This window comes from Marmota monax, unplaced genomic scaffold (genome assembly GCF_021218885.2).
Source record: "Marmota monax isolate L192 unplaced genomic scaffold, Marmota_monax_Labrador192_F-V1.1 WCK01_AAM20220418_F8-fsc00003, whole genome shotgun sequence".
Classification (NCBI taxonomy): Eukaryota; Metazoa; Chordata; class Mammalia; order Rodentia; family Sciuridae; genus Marmota; species Marmota monax.
In genome coordinates this window covers 11,467,243-11,492,277 of record NW_026694084.1, presented here as the reverse complement: position 1 = coordinate 11,492,277, position 25,035 = coordinate 11,467,243, and the positions used below count along the sequence as shown (strand labels likewise).

At 37.2% G+C, this 25,035-nt stretch overlaps 1 protein-coding gene across 2 annotated transcripts in view; it reads right to left on the bottom strand.

Moving 5' to 3' along the window:
- Window positions 1–13,029: 13,029 nt before the first annotated feature.
- Fzd6 (frizzled class receptor 6) overlaps window positions 13,030–25,035 on the bottom strand; it is a 45,895-nt gene continuing 33,889 nt past the window's right edge. For both annotated transcript variants that reach the window (XM_046464882.2, XM_046464883.2), the window contains exons 4-7: window positions 17,686–18,700; window positions 16,100–16,248; window positions 14,688–15,116; window positions 13,030–13,704 (exon numbers count right to left, since the gene is read on the bottom strand). In XM_046464882.2, coding sequence (XP_046320838.1) covers window positions 13,536–13,704; window positions 14,688–15,116; window positions 16,100–16,248; window positions 17,686–18,700 — 1,762 coding nt within the window. In that variant the 3' untranslated portion in view covers window positions 13,030–13,535. The remainder of the gene's footprint in view (window positions 13,705–14,687; window positions 15,117–16,099; window positions 16,249–17,685; window positions 18,701–25,035) is intronic.

The following is a 25,035-nucleotide window of genomic DNA, read 5'->3' as shown; positions in this document are numbered from 1 at the left end:
AAATTAAGTCTAGGCAAGTCCCCTTCCCATGTTCAAAAGAACCCATTGGTGGGTTATGGTTGAGGCTCAGTGGCAGAGTGCTCACCTGGCATGTGTGGGGTTCCTGGGTTCAATCCTCAGCACCTCATATAAATAAATAGAATAAAGGTATTGTGTCCACCTACAACTAAGAAAATATTTGAAAATGAATTTATTGGCAATATTATTAGATACTTTGGCACAATTGTCAGAATTATCAGAGATATCCTCTTACTGTCTTTTCTAACTCTTAACTAGATTGATAATTCCTATTTTTATTAATACTCTTGACCCCATTATTTATGGGTTCTGTAAAAAGCAGTCTTCAAAATTTAAAAGATGATCCTGAGCTGGAAGATACAGCTAATAGAGTGTTGTACCAGAGCCAGAAAAAGATGAAGTGGGAAAGTGGGGGATGGGAAGGGAAAGGGGGAACCAAGGTAGATATCGAGTTAAGAATGAAAACCACTAAATTGTTATCAGAAGAAAATCACCAGAGATTGAATAAGGAGAGATAATAAAAATTCTCTCATAGTCATTAAACAGGTGCAAGTGTTGATATACAATTTTTTTTTTCTGGTTTTAAATGCCCCAGGTGAGATGCTGCCATGAGTTGTACGTGAGTCTCATACCAGAGGTTGTAAGAGATGACCTGGAGTTTGACCCCTTCCGTGTTTCACTGGGTAACTGGAATCCCTGGCATGTGCCTTAATTTTTAAGGTGGTTGCTTCCTTGGACATCACAGGAAACTCTTCTGTTCCTTCCTGCCCTTCTTTTACACAGGTTTCTTCCAAAGGTCAGTTTACATCCTCAGCATCTGCTTAATGTATCTCCAGGAACTGTTGCTTCTTGGTAACCCTCTGTTAAGTGTCTGATGACATTTCAAGGTGATGGCTGGAATTGTACATTCCCAGGCTATCTCCCCATCCCCCCACCCTGTCATTATTCAGACAGCGGCAGGCTCCTGTATTTCTACACTGATTATAATTATATTGCTCCATATTTCACAATGATTAAGGTGGTATAGGCTAATAAAAATCAAGGTGTAAATGTTAATGGTGTTAAAACCTCTTTAATAAATAAATGCACTGACAAACTGTTCTACGGGCTCAAGAATGTGACTGGAGCCCTTGATTCTATTGCAGGCAACGCTGAGAAACAGCACAGGAATATTTCTAAGTAAAGCGAGCATGATTGTGAAGAGGTTTAAAAACCACCTTAAAAAAAAAGAGGAAAAACTGAAAAATTGTAGGGGGTAGCTAAAGACAGCCAAGATGCAAAAATCTGAAGGGCTATCATAAAAAGGATAGATCTTCCCCAAGATTCGCGGCAGCAATCCAGGAAGTGATGAAAGCAGACACAATCATTTGGGCTAATGATTGCCTTGCAGTAAGAGTCCAGCTGCCATGGCAGTGAGTGGGCGGGAGCACAGGCACCCTCTGAATGTTCAGTGGCACGAGTGTGAGGCCTCCTCTCTGGGGGCAGTTTCCACAGGGCAACTGCCATTGATCTTGGAAGACTGATGACATCTGAGAAGGAGGGTATGGCTTGCCAAAGCCTAACCCCTGAAACTGAGTTTGGTAGGTAGTGCCTGTCTCAGGGACTGAAATTTCAAGTCTATCTTCTAAATAGGCTAGAAGCACAGTGGTTTAGGAGTGGCAGCCCAATGGAGTCAGAGCCCAAAGCTTTAAAAAGCAGGGTTTGAGGACACCATTTTTCTCTTGAATTTATCTCAGGACTTTTCATTGTGAGGATGTCCACCCACTTAACAACTATGCTACCCACTTCCTGCACTTTGGCTTCTCTTCGAATATACTTCATTGTGTATCACGTGGATTCTCTCCTCTCCTTCTGAACACTGTTGTGTAATGACTCTTCATGTACCTGCTCCCACTCTCCCTCTCCTTTGGTAGAATCATTGGAAAATTTAAGTCAATGGCTCTTTATTGCTCCCTTTCTCCTGCCCCACGGTCATCTAAACCAGTAAGCCTCAACAGTCCCTCTGAGGTATTTTCCCCAGGGGTCCCCTCCAATTAATCCTTCCTAGGAACATTTGCATTTTATCAGCAAACTGTAAATCTAAGGATAGAGATTTCTGAGTAGGGTGTTTCTAGAACCTCAGTTTCTCAAGCCAACAGTTTCCCCAGATACTCTTCCATGAATAGCCAAAGGAAAGATCTTCACAGTGAGATGCTGCTAAGAGTGGGCATATGTTCCTCCACTCTGCCCTTAAATTCATTGTTGAAGCCCTAAACCCTAGTCCTCAGAGTGTGATTGATTGGAGATGGCCTCTACAAAGATGTTGATGTTATAATGAGACCATTAGGGAGGGCTCTAAGTCAGTTTGACTGGTGTCCTTACCAGAAGAGGAAATTTAGACACATAAATATCAGGGTTGTCTGTGAAGAGGAAAGACCATGTAAAGATACAGCAAGAAGGTACATTTGCAAGCCAAGAACAGTTTTCAGGAGAAATCAAATTCACCAATACCTCAGACTTCTAACCTCCAGAACTACAGAAAATAAATTTCTGTTGTTTAAGCCACCCAGTCTGTGGTGTTTTGTTACAGCATTCCTAATATTCTAACACAGAGGCATAACTAGAATTGAGCTATGATCTCCAGGGGTCTTGTGTTGGATGACTCAGGAATGCATTTCTGCTCACCTAGAATAAGTGATGGGGTTTGATGTATTAAAGCAGTGTATCTCAAACTCCATGTATAAGAGTGTCACCTGGAAGGCTTGTCAAACTGATTGCTGTGCCCCACCTCCAGAGCTTCCATGTCATTAATCTTTGCACAAATTTCTTTGCTTACTGAGTGTCTTGTCAGTAATGTTTGCTTTCTGCCTCTCCAGGGATTCTAGTCTTAATGGAATGTGATTTTTTTTTTTCCTCCTGGAATGATCATTTGTGAGGCTCTACTTACTGAGAAGTCTTGTATAAATAGGAAAATGTCACTGACACACTGGATTTTCTGGTCAGTCACTTTTCCACAAGCATTTTGTTATCTCTTGATAATTCTTCAAACAAAACTTAGCCTCTGTCCCAAGCACATATTCTTTCCTATATTTGCTACAGTCTTCAGGTTCCTGAAATATTGGTGCATTGGCAGAATTATTAGGCATTTGTTTCCAAAATGTTATTGATTAATACTATTACAATAAACATTATAGCACTTTAGCTTAGTGTTAGAATGAAACTGAGGTTTCTCCACTTCTGCTGGAGGGAAGGGAAGGGTCTGCATTAGCTGTAGGCCTCTGCAGCTGTGAGCATTTAATGGCATGGTCTACCCTCCAGACCACAACAGCTCACTGTCAATTTCTTTCTGAGTTATTATCTTACAAATCTGAAGAAATTCGCTGACAAGGGAAGGCAAGAGTGAAATGAGTAGGATTTAGTCAAGAATAGAAACGGAACTCTCACAGGGCTAGAGGGGACCGACAGCAGGTTGCTGCTTGAGTATGCTGGTCTAGGGGTTTATATAACACTTGGGTCCATGCTGCTGTTCCATATTTATGGTAATTAGGCTTCGGAAAAGTACCAGTGCTATTGGTTAACCCTTGAGTCTGAACTTCCATTTAGGTCTGCCTGCTTTCATTTTCTCACAGCTAGTTGCAATGTCAGCTTCCCAGGAGGTTGAGGTCAGTGGATATTGGATGCTGGAGGTTCCAGGCATCCCTATTGGCCCTGTCTGGTGACCACGGGTGACTATGATGTGTCATGATAGATTCAGCAATGGTAACAAATGGACCACTCTGCTGGGGAATTTGGATAATGGGAGAAGCTGCATCTGAGAAAGCTCTGTATCTTTCACTCATTTTTTTTTTTTTTTGTGAATCTAAAACTACTCTAAAAAATAAACTCTATTTTTTAAAAGTTGATAGGATTGGGTGGAACAGCACAGTGTTGATTAAGGTCCCATGATGCTGTGGCTCTAGGCGATCTTTTGAGCAAAGACTTCCTAGACTCATCATTGCCCTCATTGCAAAAACCATTTTAGCCATGGCAATATGCAAAGGGTATCCATGTGGAATGGAATTTCTCTAAGTATCAAAGAGCACAGTAATGCAGAGCATAACCAAAAAATATTAACATTTTGTTTTGGAGGCTCAGTGACTGATTAGTCTTCACCAGATCTCAGACTGGGAAAAGCTTTCAGCTTATCAGTTATCCTGTTCTGCCATTGTTCCCTCATGTTTATAGCAGAATTTCCAAGGATTTCTCACGGAAGGTTGAAGTTTCCGTAGGCATAAATCACATTTTCCAAGTCAGATGACTAGTATTGCTTTCCCTGCTACTCTCAACCATTACTGAGTCCCAGATGTCCTCATTCCACATGAATCTGACCATGCCCACTTACTTAGCTACTCATTTTTTCAACATAACAAAGTTCAGATTCAGGTGTACCTGGATGGCCTGATTCACTTCTAGTAGAGGTTATCACAATGTCTGATGTATACATTCTTATAATTTTTCATTAAACCTGTCTTTTATGTGACAAACACTCACATTGGGGGGTACATATCAATTATCTTAAGGAATTGTTAAGTCAGTTAAGATGCTTTCAGCAGCAAAAAAATAAAAAATCAACTCATCATGACTTAATAAGAAAATTTATCTTCTCTCTTCAGAAGGACAGCATATCCAGGATTAGTGAATTCAGTGACTCAACCACATTGCCACCAAGGACTCACATTTGTTCCCATCTTTATATTCTGTCATTCTTAGGATCTCACCTTTGTCCTAACATGTTATCTCCCTAGGGAGAGAGCTGTCTATGCTGGCTGAAACCTTGTCTAGAGGAAGAAGAGGACCAGCTCTTGTCCTAACTCCTTCTGAAGAGGAAAAGAATCTTTCTTAGAAGCCCCCATTCTCCTCACATCTTATGGGCCAAAAGCCAGTCATATACATACCCCTGAAATAATCCTGAACAAGGGGAACAAGATAACCACAATAGACTTTGGCAAATCAAGAAGAAAGTCTTAGGACCAGTTTCCCCATGCAGAATAGAATCACTACTTGAGTAAACTGAGGTTCTGCAATGAAAGAGGGTGGGGGAATAGATGTTGAATTGGGACCAACAGCTTCTGCTTGAGGACACCAGAAAGATGTGTTAAAGATGGCTGTTTCAGCTGGGTGCAGTGGTGCACCTTGTAATCCCAGTGGCTCTGGAGGCTGAGGCAGGAGGATCACAGGTTCTAATCCAGCCTCAGCAATTTAGCAAAGCTGTAAGCAACTTAACAAGACCCTGTCTCAAAATAAAATAATTAAAAAAGGATTTGGGGATGTGGTTCAGTGGTTAAGTACTCCTGGGTTCGATCCCTGATAACAAAAAAAAAAAAAAAAAAAAAGAGAGAGATGGCTGTTCCTTTCTCTCAGAACTTTGAATGAAGCTCAAATAGGTAACTTGCACCTGCACATTCTATGAAGAGGTACCACACATAACAATATAACATTTTGATCCCTTTGTAGGCCTACCTATTACTCACCCACTTGAGGGATTCTTTGGGTACTTGTTTATTCTTGGTCTCCTTGACTCATCATGTTTTTGAAATTCATCCATTATCTCATGGATCAGTAATTTGTTTTTATCAGAGTTGGTTGTTCATGTATCCGAGATCATAGCCTACAAAGCCAGCATTTATCGTTTAATTAAGGTCAATATGTATATCATTTCCTTTCTAGAATGTAGAGTTTGACCCTGGGGATGAGAGCTCTGGAGTATACCACTGTAAATGTGATTCCCACGGTCAGGAATATGCTGAAATGTAAGATGACAGTGTGCCAAGGAGAAACTCTCTCCTGTTCTGGTTTATGGAGGAGGTCCAGATACAAGTTGGATTATCTGGGGGGCTGCTGGGTATTCCCTAAGAAGCTTTTTCTTTCCCTTACAACTTGTCACAAGGACTGCTTTTGCTCCAAGATTCTTGGACTTTACAACAGAAGTAGGAATCCAAATTGCACCATGAGCTGCAGAGATATTTTTCCCCTCCTGCCTGACAGACTTTTGGAAAACTGAAAGATGAAGACAGGGAGGTTCCCCTTATGTCTCAGCTCAACAGGGTGCACTATTAGCAAACTCTTGGCCTGGAAGTTGGGAGTCAGGTCCAGTATATCTAGTTCAATCCCAATTTTCTGTTGGAATTATAGTAATCCCAGACCTCTGCACATCCAGAACTATGAGCTAAACACTTAATTCTTCAGTATATTTAACTCATGTGGTTATGAGTCATTGTTAATATGTTCAACAGATATGCTGGTTTCCAAGCTGCATGTCCAAAGTAAGGGTTTTAATTATTTTTCTTAGTGATTTGCTCATGTCTGCATTCCAGCAGTCAGGCTTGGCTGACCAAAGCCATCTTGAAATATTTAACTAGAATTCAGTATAGGACTAAGACATGTCAAATATTTCTAAGATCTCTATCCAGAGACACAGGTCACTTGTCAAAGTTAAGTTCTAAACCAAATTACAGTAGAAGGCAAAACCAACTATATATTTTATATGTGAATATATATGGGAGAATGAAATTTTATAAATTATATTCTGGAAACAAGCATATTGCATTTTTTATAATATTGAATAAAAGGAAATGTTTATTTATTGTGCAATAATGTTGAAAAATTTAGACTGATATTAAAAATGATGAAATTCATTATGATATATCTATATTTATATCTATATCTATATCTATATCTACATCTATATGTCTTGGTTGACCTGAATTGTCATATTAGTTAAAAAGTAACAGAAGTTTGCAAAATCTACATATGTGTAACCATAGTAAAAACAAAGTCTTGTTTACATATGTAAATACAAAGTGTTTACATATTCTACAAGTGTAATTTTGCAACTTGGCTGTTTTTTTCTTTTCTTTCTTTCTTTCTTTCTTTTCTTTTTTTTTTTTTAACACTTAACAATGCCTTTGGAGCTTCCATGACAGTGAACTTAATTTTATATACATGAATTCAATCTCTACCACTCTGTACACTTGTGGAGTGGAGGTCACTTGTTTGGTGTCTTCACAGTGTCCAGGGGAGCTAGCCTCTGACCAGTCTCCAAAGCCCTGGGGCCACCCTCTTCCCAGTTTGGGATGTGTTGTGCTCCTCCTCTGTGGTCTTTGCTTTCACAAAAAACGCTTTTGCAGGCTGAGGGTTTAACTCAGTGGTGGAGCACCTGTCTAGCACACAAGAGGCCTGGGTTCTATAGAACTATCAACAGCATAAAAATGTGTTTGAGCCAATTGGTATTCAGGGTAAGCCTGGAAAGCCTACCTGGAGTCTGAGGACCAGTGACAAAGAGGCAGTGATGACTGTCAGTCGAGGAAACAGCCCTGCTGGTTTGTTTTACTGTGCTTTCTATTTGCCTGGAGCCTGCCAACAGGGAAGTTCCAGAAACACAGTGGCCTTCTTTTGCACAGGAGCCTGTACTGAGTGAGGTGGCTGTTAAGAGGCATAAAATGCCAGCAAGGGCTTTTTTTTTTTTAGTTGTAGATGGACACATACCTTTATTTTATTTATTTATTTTTATGTGGTGCTAAGGAACCAACCCAGTGCCTCACACATGCTAGGCAAGCACTCTGCCAACTGAGCCCACAGCCCAGCCCCAGCAATGGTTTTGCCTATGTCAACTTTGTTTACAGACCTGCGATTTTCTTTTTTATGAATGTTTTCATGGAAGCCACTGGTGTGGCCATGAGAAGGACTAAAACCACTAAGGGAGCTTCGAGTTTGCTGGCAAGTTTTCCAGATCAAGTGTGGCATCTAACTCTTAAGATTTGGTTATTTCCTGACAGTTAAATGGACGAGATCTTGGTATAGGCCCTTGAGAAAATAAACCCATAAACTAGAAAGCTTTACTCTTGTTAGTACTTTGGAAAATGAGAGAAGGTATTAGGTATTTTACTTTCTTCTGAGTTTAGGAAAAACTTTCTAAATCTCTGTTGATTCCAAGCCTTTCTTCTCAACGTATTCAAAATGTAATAGTACATAATAGTATATTTATAAACAGGCATTAAATGTCAGGTTTAATAGACTCTTCTCTAGGTATATTAAAACCATGTGAGTCCCCTTAGCAATCATTATCTATTTATTTTCATTTCTGTTTAGGATTTACCACTACAAGTCTTTCCTGCTTTTTATTTCATTGCATTTCTTTCCCAACTGCTCCCTTTGGGTTCCCTCCACTAGTCATGTTCACTGTGACCTTTATTATGCCTCTTTCCACTGTCATCTAGTTCTGGGTCTCAAAGTCTTTGGTCATTTTGGATTAGCCTTTTAATTTTTCTTTACTCTCCTTATGGACACACCGCCGTTGAGAGTTAATAAAAGTTTGATTTCTCTGCACATGACAGATCACAGTGACTGCTGTTAAGGTTTTTACCATCTGGAATCAAAGTCTTCTACTTTAGGCTGTGGCCAACGGGGTATTAAAGATTATGCTTTCCAAGCAGAAAAGTAAGGGCAGGGTTTCTTGTGGTTATTACAAATTGTATCTTTCATTTCCTGAGAGGTGCCTGCCTTGGCAATGTTAAAACTTTCCAGCAGCAATAACTAGACACAACAGTGGTACATTTCTGAGCAAATGAGGGAAAGGAAGCAGGAAAATTCGGATTTTGATGATGGGTGACAATTACAAGCTGTTTTTGGTCTAGTTTCACCAAGAAAGTTTAGCTAAGATTCTTTTGGAACCATTAACAAGCATAATGGCTATTGATGCCAAATGGGTGTACTGGGTCCTTTTGAAAGGTGGCTTTCTGTGAAATTCTTGTGAGGGTTTGTAGCAGACTGTCAAGGTGAAATACCATTTTATCATATCTCTGCTGTCATTGGGTATAGCTGCACACTGCTCATGTTACTGTAAATGTAAATCCCATAGGATTGTGAAATTTAACTCAACTTTCTTGATTGAAAAATGATAAAAATTGTTTATAAAATTATTTTCACCTCTGAGACTGTGAAGTGCCCCCACACTCCTGGTCCCATGAGAAAGAAAAACTACTTTTAAAAAAATTAGATAATACTTTTTAAGTTTGCTCTTAAACATTAATACTTTTAAAGTTTAAGCTTACTATGAGTATTAAGCCCAAGGTTGATAGAACATTTAGAATATAGGCAGATATAGATGAAAATTTTTATTCTAAGTATATCACTTATAATTCAAATCTAGCAGTATATTAAATGATAGATACAAGGAAAGTTATTCAAAGTGTGATTATTTTAGTAGATTTACTCAACACCTCATACTTGCAGATTGCAATGCTGACTGATGGTTCACCAAATCAATTTCTTCTCCCTACCAAATGCACATCTAGACTACATTTATTAGCCCCTCTTGTTCTTAAGTATAAATTTGTGCCTGAATTCCAGTAAATGAAATGCAGCTGGGAATGTCATGTGCCACTTCCAGCTCTGGCTTATGACACTTTTTCCTGGGTAATCTTTCTCTATGAAAAAGATGGCAGAGCCACAGATAGAAGTTGTGGGCAGAAAAGTTGAATAATCTTTTGGAAATCTGCCTCAAAAACATTTGCCCTGTCACAAGAATGACAATAGCTTCTTATACTAACATTCTGAGGATTGTTGGTATTAACAGGCAGCCTACTCTGACTTAATTAAAAAAAAAATTTTTTTTTTTTGGCCATACTGGGAATTGAACCCACTGTTATACCATTGATCTACACCCCAAACCCTTACCTAATTTTTTATCTAATTAATTTTCCCCCCATGATACCATGTTACATTTAGGTACATGTCTTCCTCAGCTCCTCTTGGCTCTGGCCATTTCTCAGACTTTTCTTGTTTATAATAATAATGCCAATGACTGCTTTTGAGGAGTACTAGACAGGTGTTTTGTAAAATGTCCATCTTCTGGAATTTATCTGACATTTTTCTCATGACTACTGAGATTATGGGTTTTGGGGAGGAAGATCACAGAGGTAAGGTGCCATTTCATCACATCATATGAAGCTAAATACTTTCAACATGACTTATCACTGTTGATGTTGACCTTGACCACCTTCTGAGTAGTGAGGTACTTGTGGTGGAGATAGTATTTGTTGGGTTTCTTCATTGTAGAAGCTGCTCTTCACACCTCCTCTATTACTAAAATACAATTTTATTTATTTTTATTTTTTGGTATGGGGTATTGAACCCAGGGGCGCTTAACCACTGAGCCACATCCTCAGTCCTTTTGATTTTGAGACAGGGTCTCATTAAATTTGTTAAGGCCTTTCTAATTTGCTAAGGTTGGCTTTGAACTCATTATCCTCCTGCCTCAGCCTCCTGAGCCACTGGGGTTACAGATGTGTACCACAGCTCCTGGCTAATTTTTTTGCAGTACTGGACCTTGCACATGCTAGGTAAGTGCTGTACCACTGAGCTATACATGCCCCTTCCTTCTTTCAAATACAGAAAGAAGTCACTCTCTGCTGCTCAGATGTAGGGAGGGGAGAGTTATGCTCCATATTTAGGGTGGATTTTTTACATAGATTAACTGGATAAATACTTAAGAACATGATCGCTGGGTCATATAATAAGGCCATGTTTACGTGGGAAGAAACTGCCAACCTGTACTATTCTTGCATCCCCATAAGCAATGAATGGGTTCCTGTTTCTTGGCATCTCATTGAAAATTGGTATTTTCAGTTTTTTGGATTTACCCATTTTCATAGGTATGTAGTACCTCATTGTTTCCTGTGTTGATATTTTAAACTTATATGTCTGGTAATTCAGGATTATCTCTGGATCTTTCCCTCTTTCCTGATGTTTGTGACAATTCTGGTTCATTTTTTGATGATCCGAAATTTTTCTCATATTTGATTGTCTGATTATAGGATGGATACTGATAAGTACTTTTAGGGTATAAAGAATAACATTTCCCTCCTCCTAAGCTTCTGTTTGGTGCCTCAGGGCTACCAACCCAGATACCTTTATCTACAATCAGTGTTTGGGCTTTTCCTAGTCTCCCAGATGACCTGAAACAGAGTTGCTTTGTTTACAGTTCACACTTCTAGGAGCCAACACTTTGCAGTTACAATTCTTAAGTGCAGGAGGTCTGCACTCCCCTCCTTTTGAACTACAGTTCTTGAGGCTATTGGGAACACTACTGAATTCCTCAGCTTCCCTTTCCACATCAGCCAATGCTCCTTGGACAAAAGAAGTTCCAAATGTTGGGGTTGGCAGTGTGAATTTCTCTCTTCCCAAGATCTTAACTGGCAATTCCTATCTGACTTTTGAATGTGGGGGTGATATTTCATGTGTATATTTTAATTTTCTTTTGTGGGATTCTGTCCAAATTACCTAATCTACTGCAAATGCAGGGTTGTGGGCGGGGCGGGGGGCATGGGGCGTGAACAGGAACTGAGCACGCCTCCTTAGCCTTGAGTACTGGAGGTGTGGAACTGGCATCACACGCATGGGGAAGCAAATAAGCCTTACCTTCCCTGGGTAAGGAAGTGCAGCTCTGGGATTGGGCGTCACCCAACAGGGCTGGACAACATACAACGGAACTGGGCTACACCCCGAAGTTTGTTGTAACACAAGCCCTTGCCTTATTTGGGTGGAATAGTCTATTGAATGTCTTCCCCTAATAAATACCGGTTCAGGGTGCATTCCTCTCTTGCCTCTTGCCTTCTGCCTCCCTAGCTCCTCCTGTCCTTCAGCAAGAGAGCTGACCCCTGAGGCCGCAGAGCCGCCCCTGACCCCCCACCAAAAAAAGTATTTCTGTGTTTGTATGGTCTTTTAGTTGCCAGCCCAATTCACCGGGAGTGACCCTGAATCCATTGCCCACGAGGACGGGGTGACATAGGGTCCTGAATTTCCGTTGCTTCACCTGCCCATCGCCTCAGCTCTCCCTGTAATTAACTCTTAGGGGAAGAAATTGTGATGAAAAATAAGAGTCCTGTTGACTTTCTTCAGTTAAAAAGAAGCTTTTGGCCTATTAGTCATGGTGTCACTAATGTGAAAAATATACTACTTCCTGGGCCAAGATTATAACACCTAATCACAGAATTCTCAACAATCTCTTATACAAAGAAGATTTTATTAATGAAAAGATCACATAAAACAAAGTTCTTGTATACAATGTTATCCGTTTACAAATGTGGAAAAGTTAATATTTACAACATGTTCCATACAGTACATGATAATTGTTTTATATGCTTTAATAGTATGCTAAATAGATCAAAAACATCAAAAAACTTTAAGAAATAATGCTTAACGAGAAACAAAATTTTAAAAATTCTTTAATGTTTTAAAGTAGGTTGTATAAATCATTTTATCAGGACTTTTTTTTCCCCATTTGATTGGCACCAAAAATATTAACACATTTTGAATATTTAGTTACTTAGCTGCAGAAATGAATTCTACATAACATCTGAGAAAGACACTACAGCACACAGTTTTTGTAGGAAAAAAAAAGAAGTTAAAGGAAAAGCATAAGCAAATCTAAATGATCATAATGCAATGTTGGGTGGTCATAAACATTTAAAAAATGAATTAATTGCACTTGGCTTAATTTAAAAAAGACTAAAATTTCATTTACTAATCCTTTAAGACATTTTATTTAAAAAATGCAAAGGATCAGGGAGCAGCATAACACAATCAACATCATACACTCTTATAGTAAGCACCTTATTTCAGTTGCATGATAGATATGTGAAGTTTCTAAAATAATGAGACAATAAAATTCACACATGTAAGATGACAATGTAGAATAAGTGGATTTTAAAAGTTGAATGCCTATTATAAAATGTTTTGGTATGTCAACTTTTTTTTTTTTTTAACTATTTTTATCTTATAACGTTTTTCAATTTTCTTAGAAATTCAGTGTAAAAGCTACCAAAGTAGTTCAAAAACATCAGAATAATGTAATAAAATATTTAAATTGATTTCCCAGGATTTCCAAAAAGTTCAAATATATGTAAGCCTATTTTCAAATATATATATATATATACACACATACATATATATATATATATATATATATATATATATATATATATATATATATATGTATATGTACGTATGTACATACCAGGGTAAGTTTTAAATATTTAAGCAAAGAAAAATCTTGATTTTTCCATTAAAAAAAGTGAAATAGCATAAAAAGTCTTAAAAATACTTTCTAAAAGTAGAATCTTCATAAATAGAAAAGGAAGATTCCTCTAATTGCTCCTCCCACACAATTTAAAAAATATTACTAACCTGCACAATTCGGTTTTCAGGCATATTGCTGTCACTAATCTTTGTGGAAATGAATTGTATTATTCTTGAAATCTGTTTTCCCCCCCTTCCCAGTAGAACAATAGACAATGAAGCTTTAAGTGCAAAAGAAGAATGTAACAGTGATTCCTTCCCCCACCCCCAAGGCTGGAGATTGAACCCAGGGCCTCATAAATGCCAGTCAAGTCCTCTACCACTAAGCTACACTCCCAGCCCAGCAGTGATTCTCCTAAGACAGTGCATTGGTCACCTCCAGTGTAACAGGTATTTGCTTCAAAGTAATAAGATAAATGTTTTCAAGTATCTGAATGACCGCCAGCACTCTGCTCTTTTCTATCTTCGGAAGCTGAGTGAACAAGCAGAGATGTGGAAGCTTTAAGGCTGCTTGGCTCTGAAGAACTGGGCGCCTGTGAATTGTTGCTCTGCACTGGGGCAGTTTCAGTAATATCACTCCTTGGACTTACCCTATTTAGAAGAAAAGGAGTGGACATACATACATATATAAGCACAAATATGATGTCAGGTGTCCTTATTACTGGTATTCATTTTTCATGAGTTTTACCCCAAACTAATGTAGATCTTAATCAGAGAATAAGCTATTAAAACTCTTAGTATACTCTAACACTTCAAAATACAAATAATTAAAAAAAATAGTTTCTGATAACCTTAGAAACTTCATCAAGTGCTACCCATGCATAGATGGAGCATTCGTGTTTCATAGGGAGATAATGAGGCCAGATTACTGCCCATGGTTTGGCATGGTGGATTTCCTACCAAGGACAAGACTCCATGAAAGAGGCTGGGAACAAAAAGATGAGTGAGATTTTAGTTCTGCCTTTGAGGATTTTCAAATATAGTGGAGGATAAAAGTATATATCCAACTATAGTTCAGGTATACAAAAGCTATCATGAAAACACAGAGAAGGTGCATTTGGCCCAGTTTGAGGGCGCAGGGCAAGATAATCTTGAGACCTTAAAATTAGTTAGCTGTCAGCATTCTGGCTAACTTAGTGTTGACCTGTGTTTGGATCTCTTATAACCATTTGGGAAAATTCATTAAAAATGTCAATATCCTTCTCCCGTCCAGAAAACAAAGATTTTGTAATCATCTTTAATCATGACACCTTTCAGACATAATTATAATGTAGTATTAATGAAAATTTAGTCTATGTTTCAGAGGAATGGTAAATGTTTACCTAAATATATAGCAATGCTTAACAATTGCCACAGGAAATGAACTTTATTTTCCTTCTTGAAAATATATATATAACTCTTCTTCAAGTGAAGAATATAGCACATTTATAGCCCGAACCCAAAATCCCTGTATTAAAGAGTAGACATGTCATATCATAAAATGCTAACTTGCCAGATAGGTTATGCTTTAATAAAAAATGGATAATGAGGTTATTAAAACTGTGATGACTATGGATAACAAAATTAAACCTTACCTTCCTGCACTCCGAGAACCCTCAGACACACTGCTCTTATCCTTCATGCTGCCTGCCCGGCCTTTCCTGTTGGCTTGCTCCCCAGAGAGTTTGCAGGTAGAGGCTGCTGGGGAGGCAGGCTCACCACCGTCCTGCTCTCTTAATTTGGGGGTGCTTGCTCTGTCTGCTCTCCCCTCTCTCACTGATGTTTCTGGAGAGGTTTGGACTTCTGTCAAAGTTTCTTGTCCTAAGTAATCATGGTCAGTGATTGCTACTGCAGAAGTGCCATGATTTGTTGTAGCTCCTGTGCTGGTCCCCATGGATTTGGAAATGACTTTCAGCTTGTGTGAACTTGGTTTGTAATGCTTCTTTTTGTGTTTCACTTTAGAATTATGCTTTAAAAAAAATTCACATGACTCCTGTAGCACTCTTCGACTTTCACTGATAGGACTGTAGGAAAATTCAAGGAAAGAATTTACTCAATAGATTTCAAGTGTTATTGTAGAAGTCATAAAGGAAATCATAAATCTTTTGCCCAAAATTCTCACTGTTTAAATTAGAAATTCTATATGATTTATGTTATTTATAAAATTTTGCAGTATAAATACCATGAAATAGTAGATTTTTATGGAGTGAAACTTTGTGCACACTTACATGCTTTTATCAGCAGAAACAGAAAACTGGCAAGAAATCAAACAGACAAAAATCAAAGAATGAGGGCAAGGAAATTCAAACCAACATAAAATAAGGAACTCACTGAATTTGTATTTTTAAATACATCAAATAAGAAAATAAACCATAAGAAAAAAGACATGAATATAATTAATGGTCTTTGTTTAAATTTGTTTTCTTTCTAACATTAAAGTCGACAGGTTAACAGTGAAGTTATAGTGTGGGTGTATAAATATGGGATAATCATATAATAATAGCACACACAAAAAATAAAGCCCAGTTAGGCTGGGCATGGTGGTACATGCCTGTAATCCTGGTGACCCAGGAGGCTGAGGCAGGAGGATCATAAGTCTGAGGCTAGCCTCACCAACTTTGTGAGACCCTGTCTCAAAAGAAAAAATAAAAAGGGCTGTGGATGTAGTTCAGTGGTAAAGCACTTCTGGGTGCACGCACGCGCACACACACACACACACACAGCCCAGTTTAATGCAATTTTTCAGATTTTGAAAACTTGTTCATGCAAAGATTTATGGTTCTGAGATTTGTATCACAAAGAGTTCATTAATCAAATAAATGGGGAACAATTAAAATAACCCTACAGTATATTATATATAATGTTCATAAGGAACTAAAAGGAATTATAGATAAACATATATCATAGGATGTTCTGGAAGTTGAACTTTTACCATTTTAGGTAAAAGATCTTGATATTTTGATATATTTATTCTAAAACAATGGCAGATGATTCAATAGGTTCTTACTCTCTCTTGCGATTTCGTTTAAAAAACCCAGCCCACTCTGTGCATGTTTTTTTGCTTCCAACCCAGAAGACAGCAGAGATACCGACAATTAATGTCATCAGATATTTTATCATGAATAGGGCCAATTCTGGTCGAGCTTCTGCTTTTGCCTACAAAAAAAATTGATATGTTTAAAATTCAGAAAAAAGTCTATATTGTCAATGTAAAACTTAAATATAAATCTTTAGTGTGTTTTATTATAGAAGGTTTGAAATAACATACTATAATGAACAAAGTGCAGCACATTTTTACCTAAGTTCTGAATGAAGAACCTTTATATATCTGTACCTATATCTACATATCTCTATATCTTGGAAGGAAAAAATACTGAAATGATCATTTAGGAATGATCTTCTAAATCCTGTCCTAATTTTTTGGCCCTACAGATACAGCAGTTCTCTTACAGTTACCTCTAAATATTTATTCACCTTCCTTCACCATAATTTACCATGACTATAAAATATAAGTTATTATAACAATTTATATTTAGTCTTTTACACATTTATGTTTATGTTATAAAAACTTGGTTGGCTACAGTAAATATTAGTGAAATGTGAAAATGAAGACATTTCACAAAAATTAAAATTATACTTTTGTTTCAAGCATAAACCTTCAAATTCTATTTTAAAATATTGTACAAGAATAAAAATATTATACATTCTTCTGTATATCTTGCTTTTTTTGCACTTGCTAATATTTCTCAGAGACCATTCTACAAGCAACATAGAGGTTTTTTTTTTTTTTCCTTTTAAAGATGTTACATTATGTGGATGAACCATAAATTATTCAAAGAAATTTAGTACTTCCAACCTACTGGCATTTGCAAATAATATTAAAGTGATTATCTTTATATGTGTAAGATAATTTTTAATTTGATACAATAGTTATTGCCATACATCAATATTCAAGAATAATGTATAAAATCTATTTTAAAATAAAATTAATATTAAAAATACTCAAAATGCTTTAAGAAATTTTATATATTCAGAAATTTGTTTCAATCTCAAAAACATCACCCTTAAACTAATCATAAGCATTAGAAACATGTGAAACAGATTTTGTTTCAATTGTATTTTTTTTTTCAGTTAAGAAATGACAGAATGAATTAAGCAAAAATCAAACTGTTTAATAAGCATGTGCTATGCAAAAGTTATAAGATAAAATGATCAAATTAAATACCCTCAAATAGGAGTTCCCCTACTACTGAAGAAGTAAAAATAATTCAACAGAAGTTACTTCTCCTTTTCTCCCTCTGATGAGGCCTATAGGCCTGCACTTCTGATTCTGTTCTTCACTACTGTTAATCTGCCAATTTAATTTTTAAAAGAATAATTAAAGGAAGTATTTTTACTGTCACAAATGAAGCTACAACTCAAGAAAGAACTCTTGGGACACTTACCCTAGTTTTAGCTGGGTGTCATTCCCTATGTCTGTTGGATTTTGTCATCTGAAATCTAATTTTCAGTCCATAACTAAAGCAAGATCATTTCCAGGAACATTTTGTACATTAAAAATAAATATAACACAATCCAAGTGATAGCTCTTACCTGATAAGGACATGGGATGTGGTACTGACGACAATGGTCAGAGACCCAAGTTATCTCCCAGGTAACCCTGTTCACTTGCTCATAGACATAACATCCCAGAAGTGTCACTAAGGGCACAAGATACAGGCCACTGAAGACTCCAATTCGAATCATAAATTTCTTTAGTTTCTCTTGGTTCCGCCCATCATGCTGTATAACTTGTCGCACATGGTTTAAGGAAATAATGCCAGCTAAAAGAAGAGACAGCCCAACAAACACACAAAGGCACAAAGGTGAAAGTACAAAGTAGCGAGAGGCATCCAGGTCATAAAGGCCAACAAAGCAAACTCCACTAATGTTATCTCCTTCAACTTTGTTCATGGCAAGAAGCAAAACAGTCAGAAAACCTGGGATGCCCCATGCAACAGCATGAAACCACACTGCTTTCTGTTCAATGGCTTCACAACTCCATTTTCTTCCTGCAGCTAAGAACCAAGTAATGGTCAGAATCACCCACCACACAGTGCCAGCCATTGTGAAAAAATACAAAAACATAAATAAAATGGTACAAGCCTTATTTTGAGAGCCTAGAACAACAGTGTCACCGACTTCTAGCTTCTCGTCCGCCTTATTGCATGCTGTGCTATTGCCTAGCAAAAAACCAACAAAGTACATAAGAGATACAATGCTGTAACACACAGAGTAATATATAATTGGTCTCTCTGGGTATCTGAATCTTTTAACATCAATTAAAAAAGTAAGAAATGTAAACAGAGTTGCACAAAGACAAAATATTGAAACTATCCCAATAAAACTTTTTGCAAACTCTAGCTCATCATTTTTAAAATACATGTTGGGACATGGAGGTGCACACTGATCAATTCCCAGAAACTTATAGCCTTGCCCCACAGAAGTCTTAAGATGCCTTGGACACCAAATTCCAATGTCTCTTGGGATGTCTTCTGTTTTATGAGGACCAAGAAACTCTGTGTGTGGATCAAGGGTTATAGGAACAGTCTCATCACAGTATTTCAATCTGTAAAGATAATAAAAAATTAAATATATGAAGTCAATATTTGTACTGATTTGCTATTGAATCTGTGTTTCCCAACTATAAATTATTACCTTATGCATTCATAATTGATGAGAAACCTAAATAGATTACAGGTTGAGTAGAAAGTTTTGAAATTGATTAAGAATTTGTGGTTGTTCATGAGGCCTCAACATATGAATATATATTAAATACAAAGCAGGTTAAACATGAAAGTCTACTAACTGGAAAAACAATTAGTCAAATAATTTTAAAATAAATTCTGCTTTTCAATCCTTAGCATAAAAAGTGAAACAGGTAGCATCACTATACCAGACCTTAAACTATACTACAGAGCAATAATAACAAAAACAGCATGGTATTGGCACCAAAATAGACTAGCAGACCAATGGTATAGAATAGAGGACACAGAGACTAACCCACATAATTACAGTTATCTTATATTAGACAAAGGCGCCAAAAACATACATTGGAGAAAAGATAGCCTATTCAACAAATGGTGCTGGGAAAACTGGAAATCCATATGCAACAAGATGAAATTAAACCCCTATCTCTCACCATGCACAAAACTCAACTCAAAGTGGATCAAGGACCTAGGAATTAAACCAGAGACTCTCCATCTAATAGAAGAAAAAGTAGGCCCCAGTCTTCATCATGTGGAATTAGGCCCCAACTTCCTTAATAAATAAGACTCCTATAGTGCAAGAATTCAAACCAAGAATAAATAAATGGGATGGAATCACACTCAAAAGCTTCTCATCAAAAGAAACAATCAGTGAGGTGAACAGAGAGCCTACAGCTTGGGAGCAAATTTTTACCACTTGCACATCCAGATAGAGCACTAATCTCTAGGGTATATAAAGAACTCAAAAAGCTAAACTCTAAAAAACCAAATAACTCAATCAATAAATGGGCCATGGAACTGAATAGACACTTCTCAGATGATGATATACAATCAATCAACAACTATATGAAAAAATGTTCAACATCTCTACAGATTAGAGAAATGCAAATCAGAACTACTCTAAGATTTCATCTCATTCCAGTCAGAATGGCAGCTATTATGAAGACAAACAATAGTAAGTGTTGGTGATGTTGTGGGGAAAAAGGTACGCTGCTGGTGGGACTGCAAATTGGTGCAGCCAATATGGAAAGCAGTAAGGAGATTTCTTGGAAAACTGGGAATATAACCACCCTTTAACCCAGCTATCCCATTCCTTGGTTTATACCCAAAAGACTTAAAAACAGCATACTACAGGGACACAGCCACATCGATGTTTATAGCAGCACAAACCATACTAGCTAAACTGTGGAACCAACCTAGATGCCCTTCAGTAGATAAATGGATAAAGAAAATGTAGTATATATACACAATGGAATATCACTCAGCAATGAAAAGAGAATAAAATCATGGCATTTGCAGGTAAATGGATGGCGTTGGAGAAGATAATGCTAAGTGAAGTAAGTCAATCCCAAAAAACCAAATGCTGAATGTTTTCTCTGATATAAGGAGGCTGACTCATAGTGGGGTGGGGAGGGGGAGCATGAGAAAACTAGACAAACTGCAGATAGGGCAAAAGGGAAGGAGGAGGAGGGAGAGGGCAAGGGGTAAAAAAAGAATGAGATGGACATCACTACCCAAAGACATGTATGAAAAAGATATGAATGATGTGAATATACTTTGTATACAAGTAGAGAGGTGAAAAAATGTGCTCTATATATGTAATATGAATTGTAATGCATTCTGCTGTTATATATTTTAGAATAAAAAATTTTAAAAAATAAAAAAATTCTGACTTTAAGATTAAATATTTAAAAAAGAATTGATCTCAACTAGTAGTTTTCAGACAAAAAAGTTATGGCTTGCCTACTTATAACATATGAATGTCCTGGGGAAACTCGTGTGTGTGTGTGTGTGTGGGGGTGTGTTTTGATGGGGTGCAATCCAGGGCTAGGCAAGATCTCTACCACTGAGCTATATCTCCAGCCCCACTTCTGTTTCCTAATGCTAGCAAGCAAAGCAGATCAATCATGTGACTAAGGTGAAGATAACTAAAATGAATGAAATGAAGTTCTTCCCTGGATTGACAGGGCAGAGTTCAACTTCTTAAACAAGGGCAAGAACACCAATAAGAATTAAGTTAAGGACCAGCTTACCTCATATCACTGTTTTATTTAGGTTTGGCTGTCTGCCTCCCTTGTTTATGGACAGACCTGAGTGATACATAGGGATATTTCTGTCTTGTATAGAACTTTATCACTGGGTCAAGTTTGTACACACCAGTATTATTTTGTATGTAGTTAAAAGTAGTGGAAGTTTTCAATGAGAAAGCATTTAAATACACCTTAGATAAAAATGGAGAATAAAAAAATATATGCTTATAAGCCAAGCATGGTGATACACACTTATAATCCCAGTGACTCACTCAGGAGGCTGAGGCAGGAGGATCTCAAGTTTGAGGCAAGTCTCAGAAGCCTAGTGAGACCCTGTCTCAAAAGAAAAAATAAAAAGGGCTGGCATTGTAGCTCTTTAGTAGAGCATCCCAGGATATAATGTCAAATATGTGTGTGTGTGCATGTGTATGTATGGGTGTAATGTCCATAAAATGAACATTCATGTATCTACCAGCTTTATTAAACTGTAGAATAATGTAAGTTATGCTATCCTTTAAAATAAAGCACTACATAGGTCTTATTTCCTTCTCCTCCTTCTCAGAAATATTCATTATTAGAAATTTGATTTGTATTTTTCTCAAGCTTTTTAAAATACTTTTTGCAAATAATAACTTCATACAGTATTGTTTCATAGGTTTTGAACTTCACATAAATGACATGCTGAATATCACATTGCAATTCCCCTTTTAAAACTCAACACTACATTTTTTAGACTTACGCATGTTGACAGATTGAGGTCAGCTACATTCATTTTATCAACTGTATGGTAGTATTCTAGTGTGTAAGTATATCACAAACTGCTAATCATTCTTCTGTAATGCATTTTTAGACTTTTTTATTTTACAAAGAGAAATTATTATATAATTGATATTTTGGCTGATGACTCCATGTTTGTACAAGAGTTTCCATAGAAGATTTCCTTGGGTGTAAAAATTGCACCTGCAACTTTACCATACATTATTCAATTGTTTTGGAAAATGATCATGCATCTACCAAAGTGTGTGAGTTCCACAAAAGTTCTATAGTTACCTCAGTCTAGAAATAAATTACCAAAAAGCTAGTCAGCTTCCTTCCCCCATTTATACATGAGATCTCACTATATCAACAGAATATTTAAAATTCCAAATCCCTAATATCTGGAGAATAGGAAACAAAAGTAATAAATAAAGACTAATGTGCAAAGGTCAGTGAATTGATAAGATTCATTCATGAGTTAATTGTGCTAAAAATCCTATTTTTGTAATATGGACTCTTATTGCAAATGAGCAAGCCAAACAGTGTTTATTATGTTTATTCACTATCACAGAAATGCCCAGACTGAATATTTCTTTTAAGAGAAAAACATATATTCCTGAGATTTACTTCTTTTTATTTTTTGGTACTAGGGATTGAACTTGGGGGTACTTGACCAATGAGCCATATCCCCAGCCCTATTTTGTATTTTTATTTAGAGACAGGGTCTCAGTTGCTTAGCACCTCACTTTTGCTGAGGCTGGCTTTGAACTCACAATCCTCCTGCCTCAGCCTCCTGAGCAGCTGGGATTACAGGCATGTACCACTGCACCCAGCCTATTCCTGAGATTTTTACATCCAATAAAGACAATTCACTTTGCCAAAATATTATACTAACACCAATCTGAAGGCATAAGTAATGAAAAGTACTTTGACCTTAACACAATAGACTATTTCACATTATAAGACTGCCTGTTAACAAGTGCTTTAGCATCATTTTCAATTGAAATGCACTTATTAATTTAAGAATCTGGCATAGTACAGTGGGTGAGGAGTGATAAGTCATACCATTAAAGTGTTTTCATGAAGGCAAGGCATGTATACATTCTGGGGGAAAAGTTGGACTATTATAATAAGGACAGGAAAAAGAGGGAAAGAAAAACAGTGTAATAGACAACAGTAAGATCCCAAGACTCTCGGGTGGTATGGTGAATATGCATTGCTGTGTGAAGAGTGAGAAGAGGAAAAGGAAGACACATGACAGGTCACAATGAGAGAGGTATCAATCTACTGGCAAGCTATCTAAGGATGGCGGGGCTAAGGTGAAAAGAAAGCCTCATTAGCCAAGAGACTCCTCACATACAAATGTGTGCCTGTGCTCTGATAAGCTGAGGAACCTGCAGGTCTCAGAGAATTAATGTACCTTTTTATACTTTTCAAAAGTATCTCTGGTACCCAGAGCCTAATGAGTGCTATGACCACAGAGTTCTGCTATTTCTTAAAGAGTAGAAGCTGTCGCTATGTTTTTGCCACAAAGATGACTATGGTAAACCCTTCATTATGCTAGAATTTTTTGAGCAGGCTAGAATTAGGTTTTTTTTTTTTAATACTTTTTTAGTTGTCAATGGACCTTTATTTAATTAATTTATTTATATATGGTGCTGAGAATCGAACCCAGTGCCTCATACACACTAGGTGAGCACTCTACCACTGAGCCACAACCCCAGCCCCTAAAATTAGGGGTTTAATCAGAAATCTTCCTCTTTCTTCATGTCTTCAAAGTTAGATGCCACAAAAGCTTTAAAGTTTTATTTACAGAAATGAAGAAAATAAAATTTCTCTACTGTAGAACACACCAGAATTATTTTTATGTGTGGACCCAATTAACATTTTATAGAAGATGTTGTTTATGGGTTTGCTTTCTACAAGTAGGATATAGTTTAACAAAGGACTTATACAATTTTTAAAAATGGGGATCATACTTCTTAATCCTAAGTATTAAGTATTCTCATGTGAGATAAATTTGGTTTGGTTTAATTATAAGAAAAAAATGTCAGTTTCTTAACAAAATCAAACTACAAAGATCCAAACTCCCAAAGAGTTGGTAATAACAGCATAGGCACCAGTGTAAATTTCTGTAAGTTATAACAACTCTCCTGTTTTGAAATTGAGTAGGCAATTCCATAAAAAGAAAGTGTTTTCTCCAATGGCCTTATCATTTTCAAATATAAATATAAATCATTTCATCTTTCAGTTTCCTCCACAAGTAGTAAGATCCATGACAACAGAAATCTTTGAATTTAAGGGTGCTGAATGACTCACTGGTTCCTTCATCTCTTCTTTTGCTGTCACCATTTTTTAGTTTGACCATCCACGTGGGAAACCCACCGATACTCTGGCTTCTTAGCTCCCCAACTTCTTCATCTTCAATGTCTATCCATAATCTCTGGATACCTGCAGTCACAAGGAATCCTCCACAGCCTACAGATGTACCCTATCTCCAAAAGTCAACTGAAGTATACTGCCCTTGGTCTACAAGCTCCTATCTTTGCAGCTCATTTATATTAAAAAATGTCCACTATGCCCTTAAAAAAACAAAAACAAACAAACAAACAAAAAAACCCTCACTCACTCTCCTCAAACCTATCTTCATACAGGTCTTCTTTCAATTCTTCGGTTCATTCCTTATCTATTCAGATTTTCCTGGACCATCATTTCAGTAACACCCTTCTAATTATCCTTCATTTTCTTACTGTTCCTTTGTCTTTGCACTGAACCCATCTGACAAAACCCCAACTACAGATAAATCCAGTTATCTACTTTACTGTACTTAGCCCCAAGCAACCTATGCTGCTGGAGAAGGTCTCAACAGGCCAGATGAGATCCACTACAAATTCACCTGACTTACTTGCAGTGTTACAAACCTTCTCCCATCTACTCCCTCTGCTGTTCTCTATGCTTATCTCAAACTAATATCCTTTCTCCCCAGATCCTCCACAGAGGACCCTGACTCTTATTACTTCACAATGGAAATAGAAACCAGCAGGTAGGATTCTTGCAACAATACTTACTAAACATACAACTCCATCTACATCTGTAGCCATCTTTTCCTCTTGCAGTTACAATGGCAGCTACACCTATCCACGACCAACAATGTATCTGTGCTTGGGATCCTACCTCCTTCCCAGAAAACTTCTATACACAATCTCTTCTACTTCAATATAGTTGGCTTTTCCTTGTTCCCAGCAGTTCTTACAGTCGTCAGTTCTTTCCCATTAAAATAAAACCTCCATGACCATTCTCTTCTGGCTACCACACTCTCTTCCTCTGCTTTATAGCCAAATTTCCTAAGAATATCCATGTGTTCTGCTTCACTTTTCACTCACCCTTTCATACACTGCAAACTTCCCTTG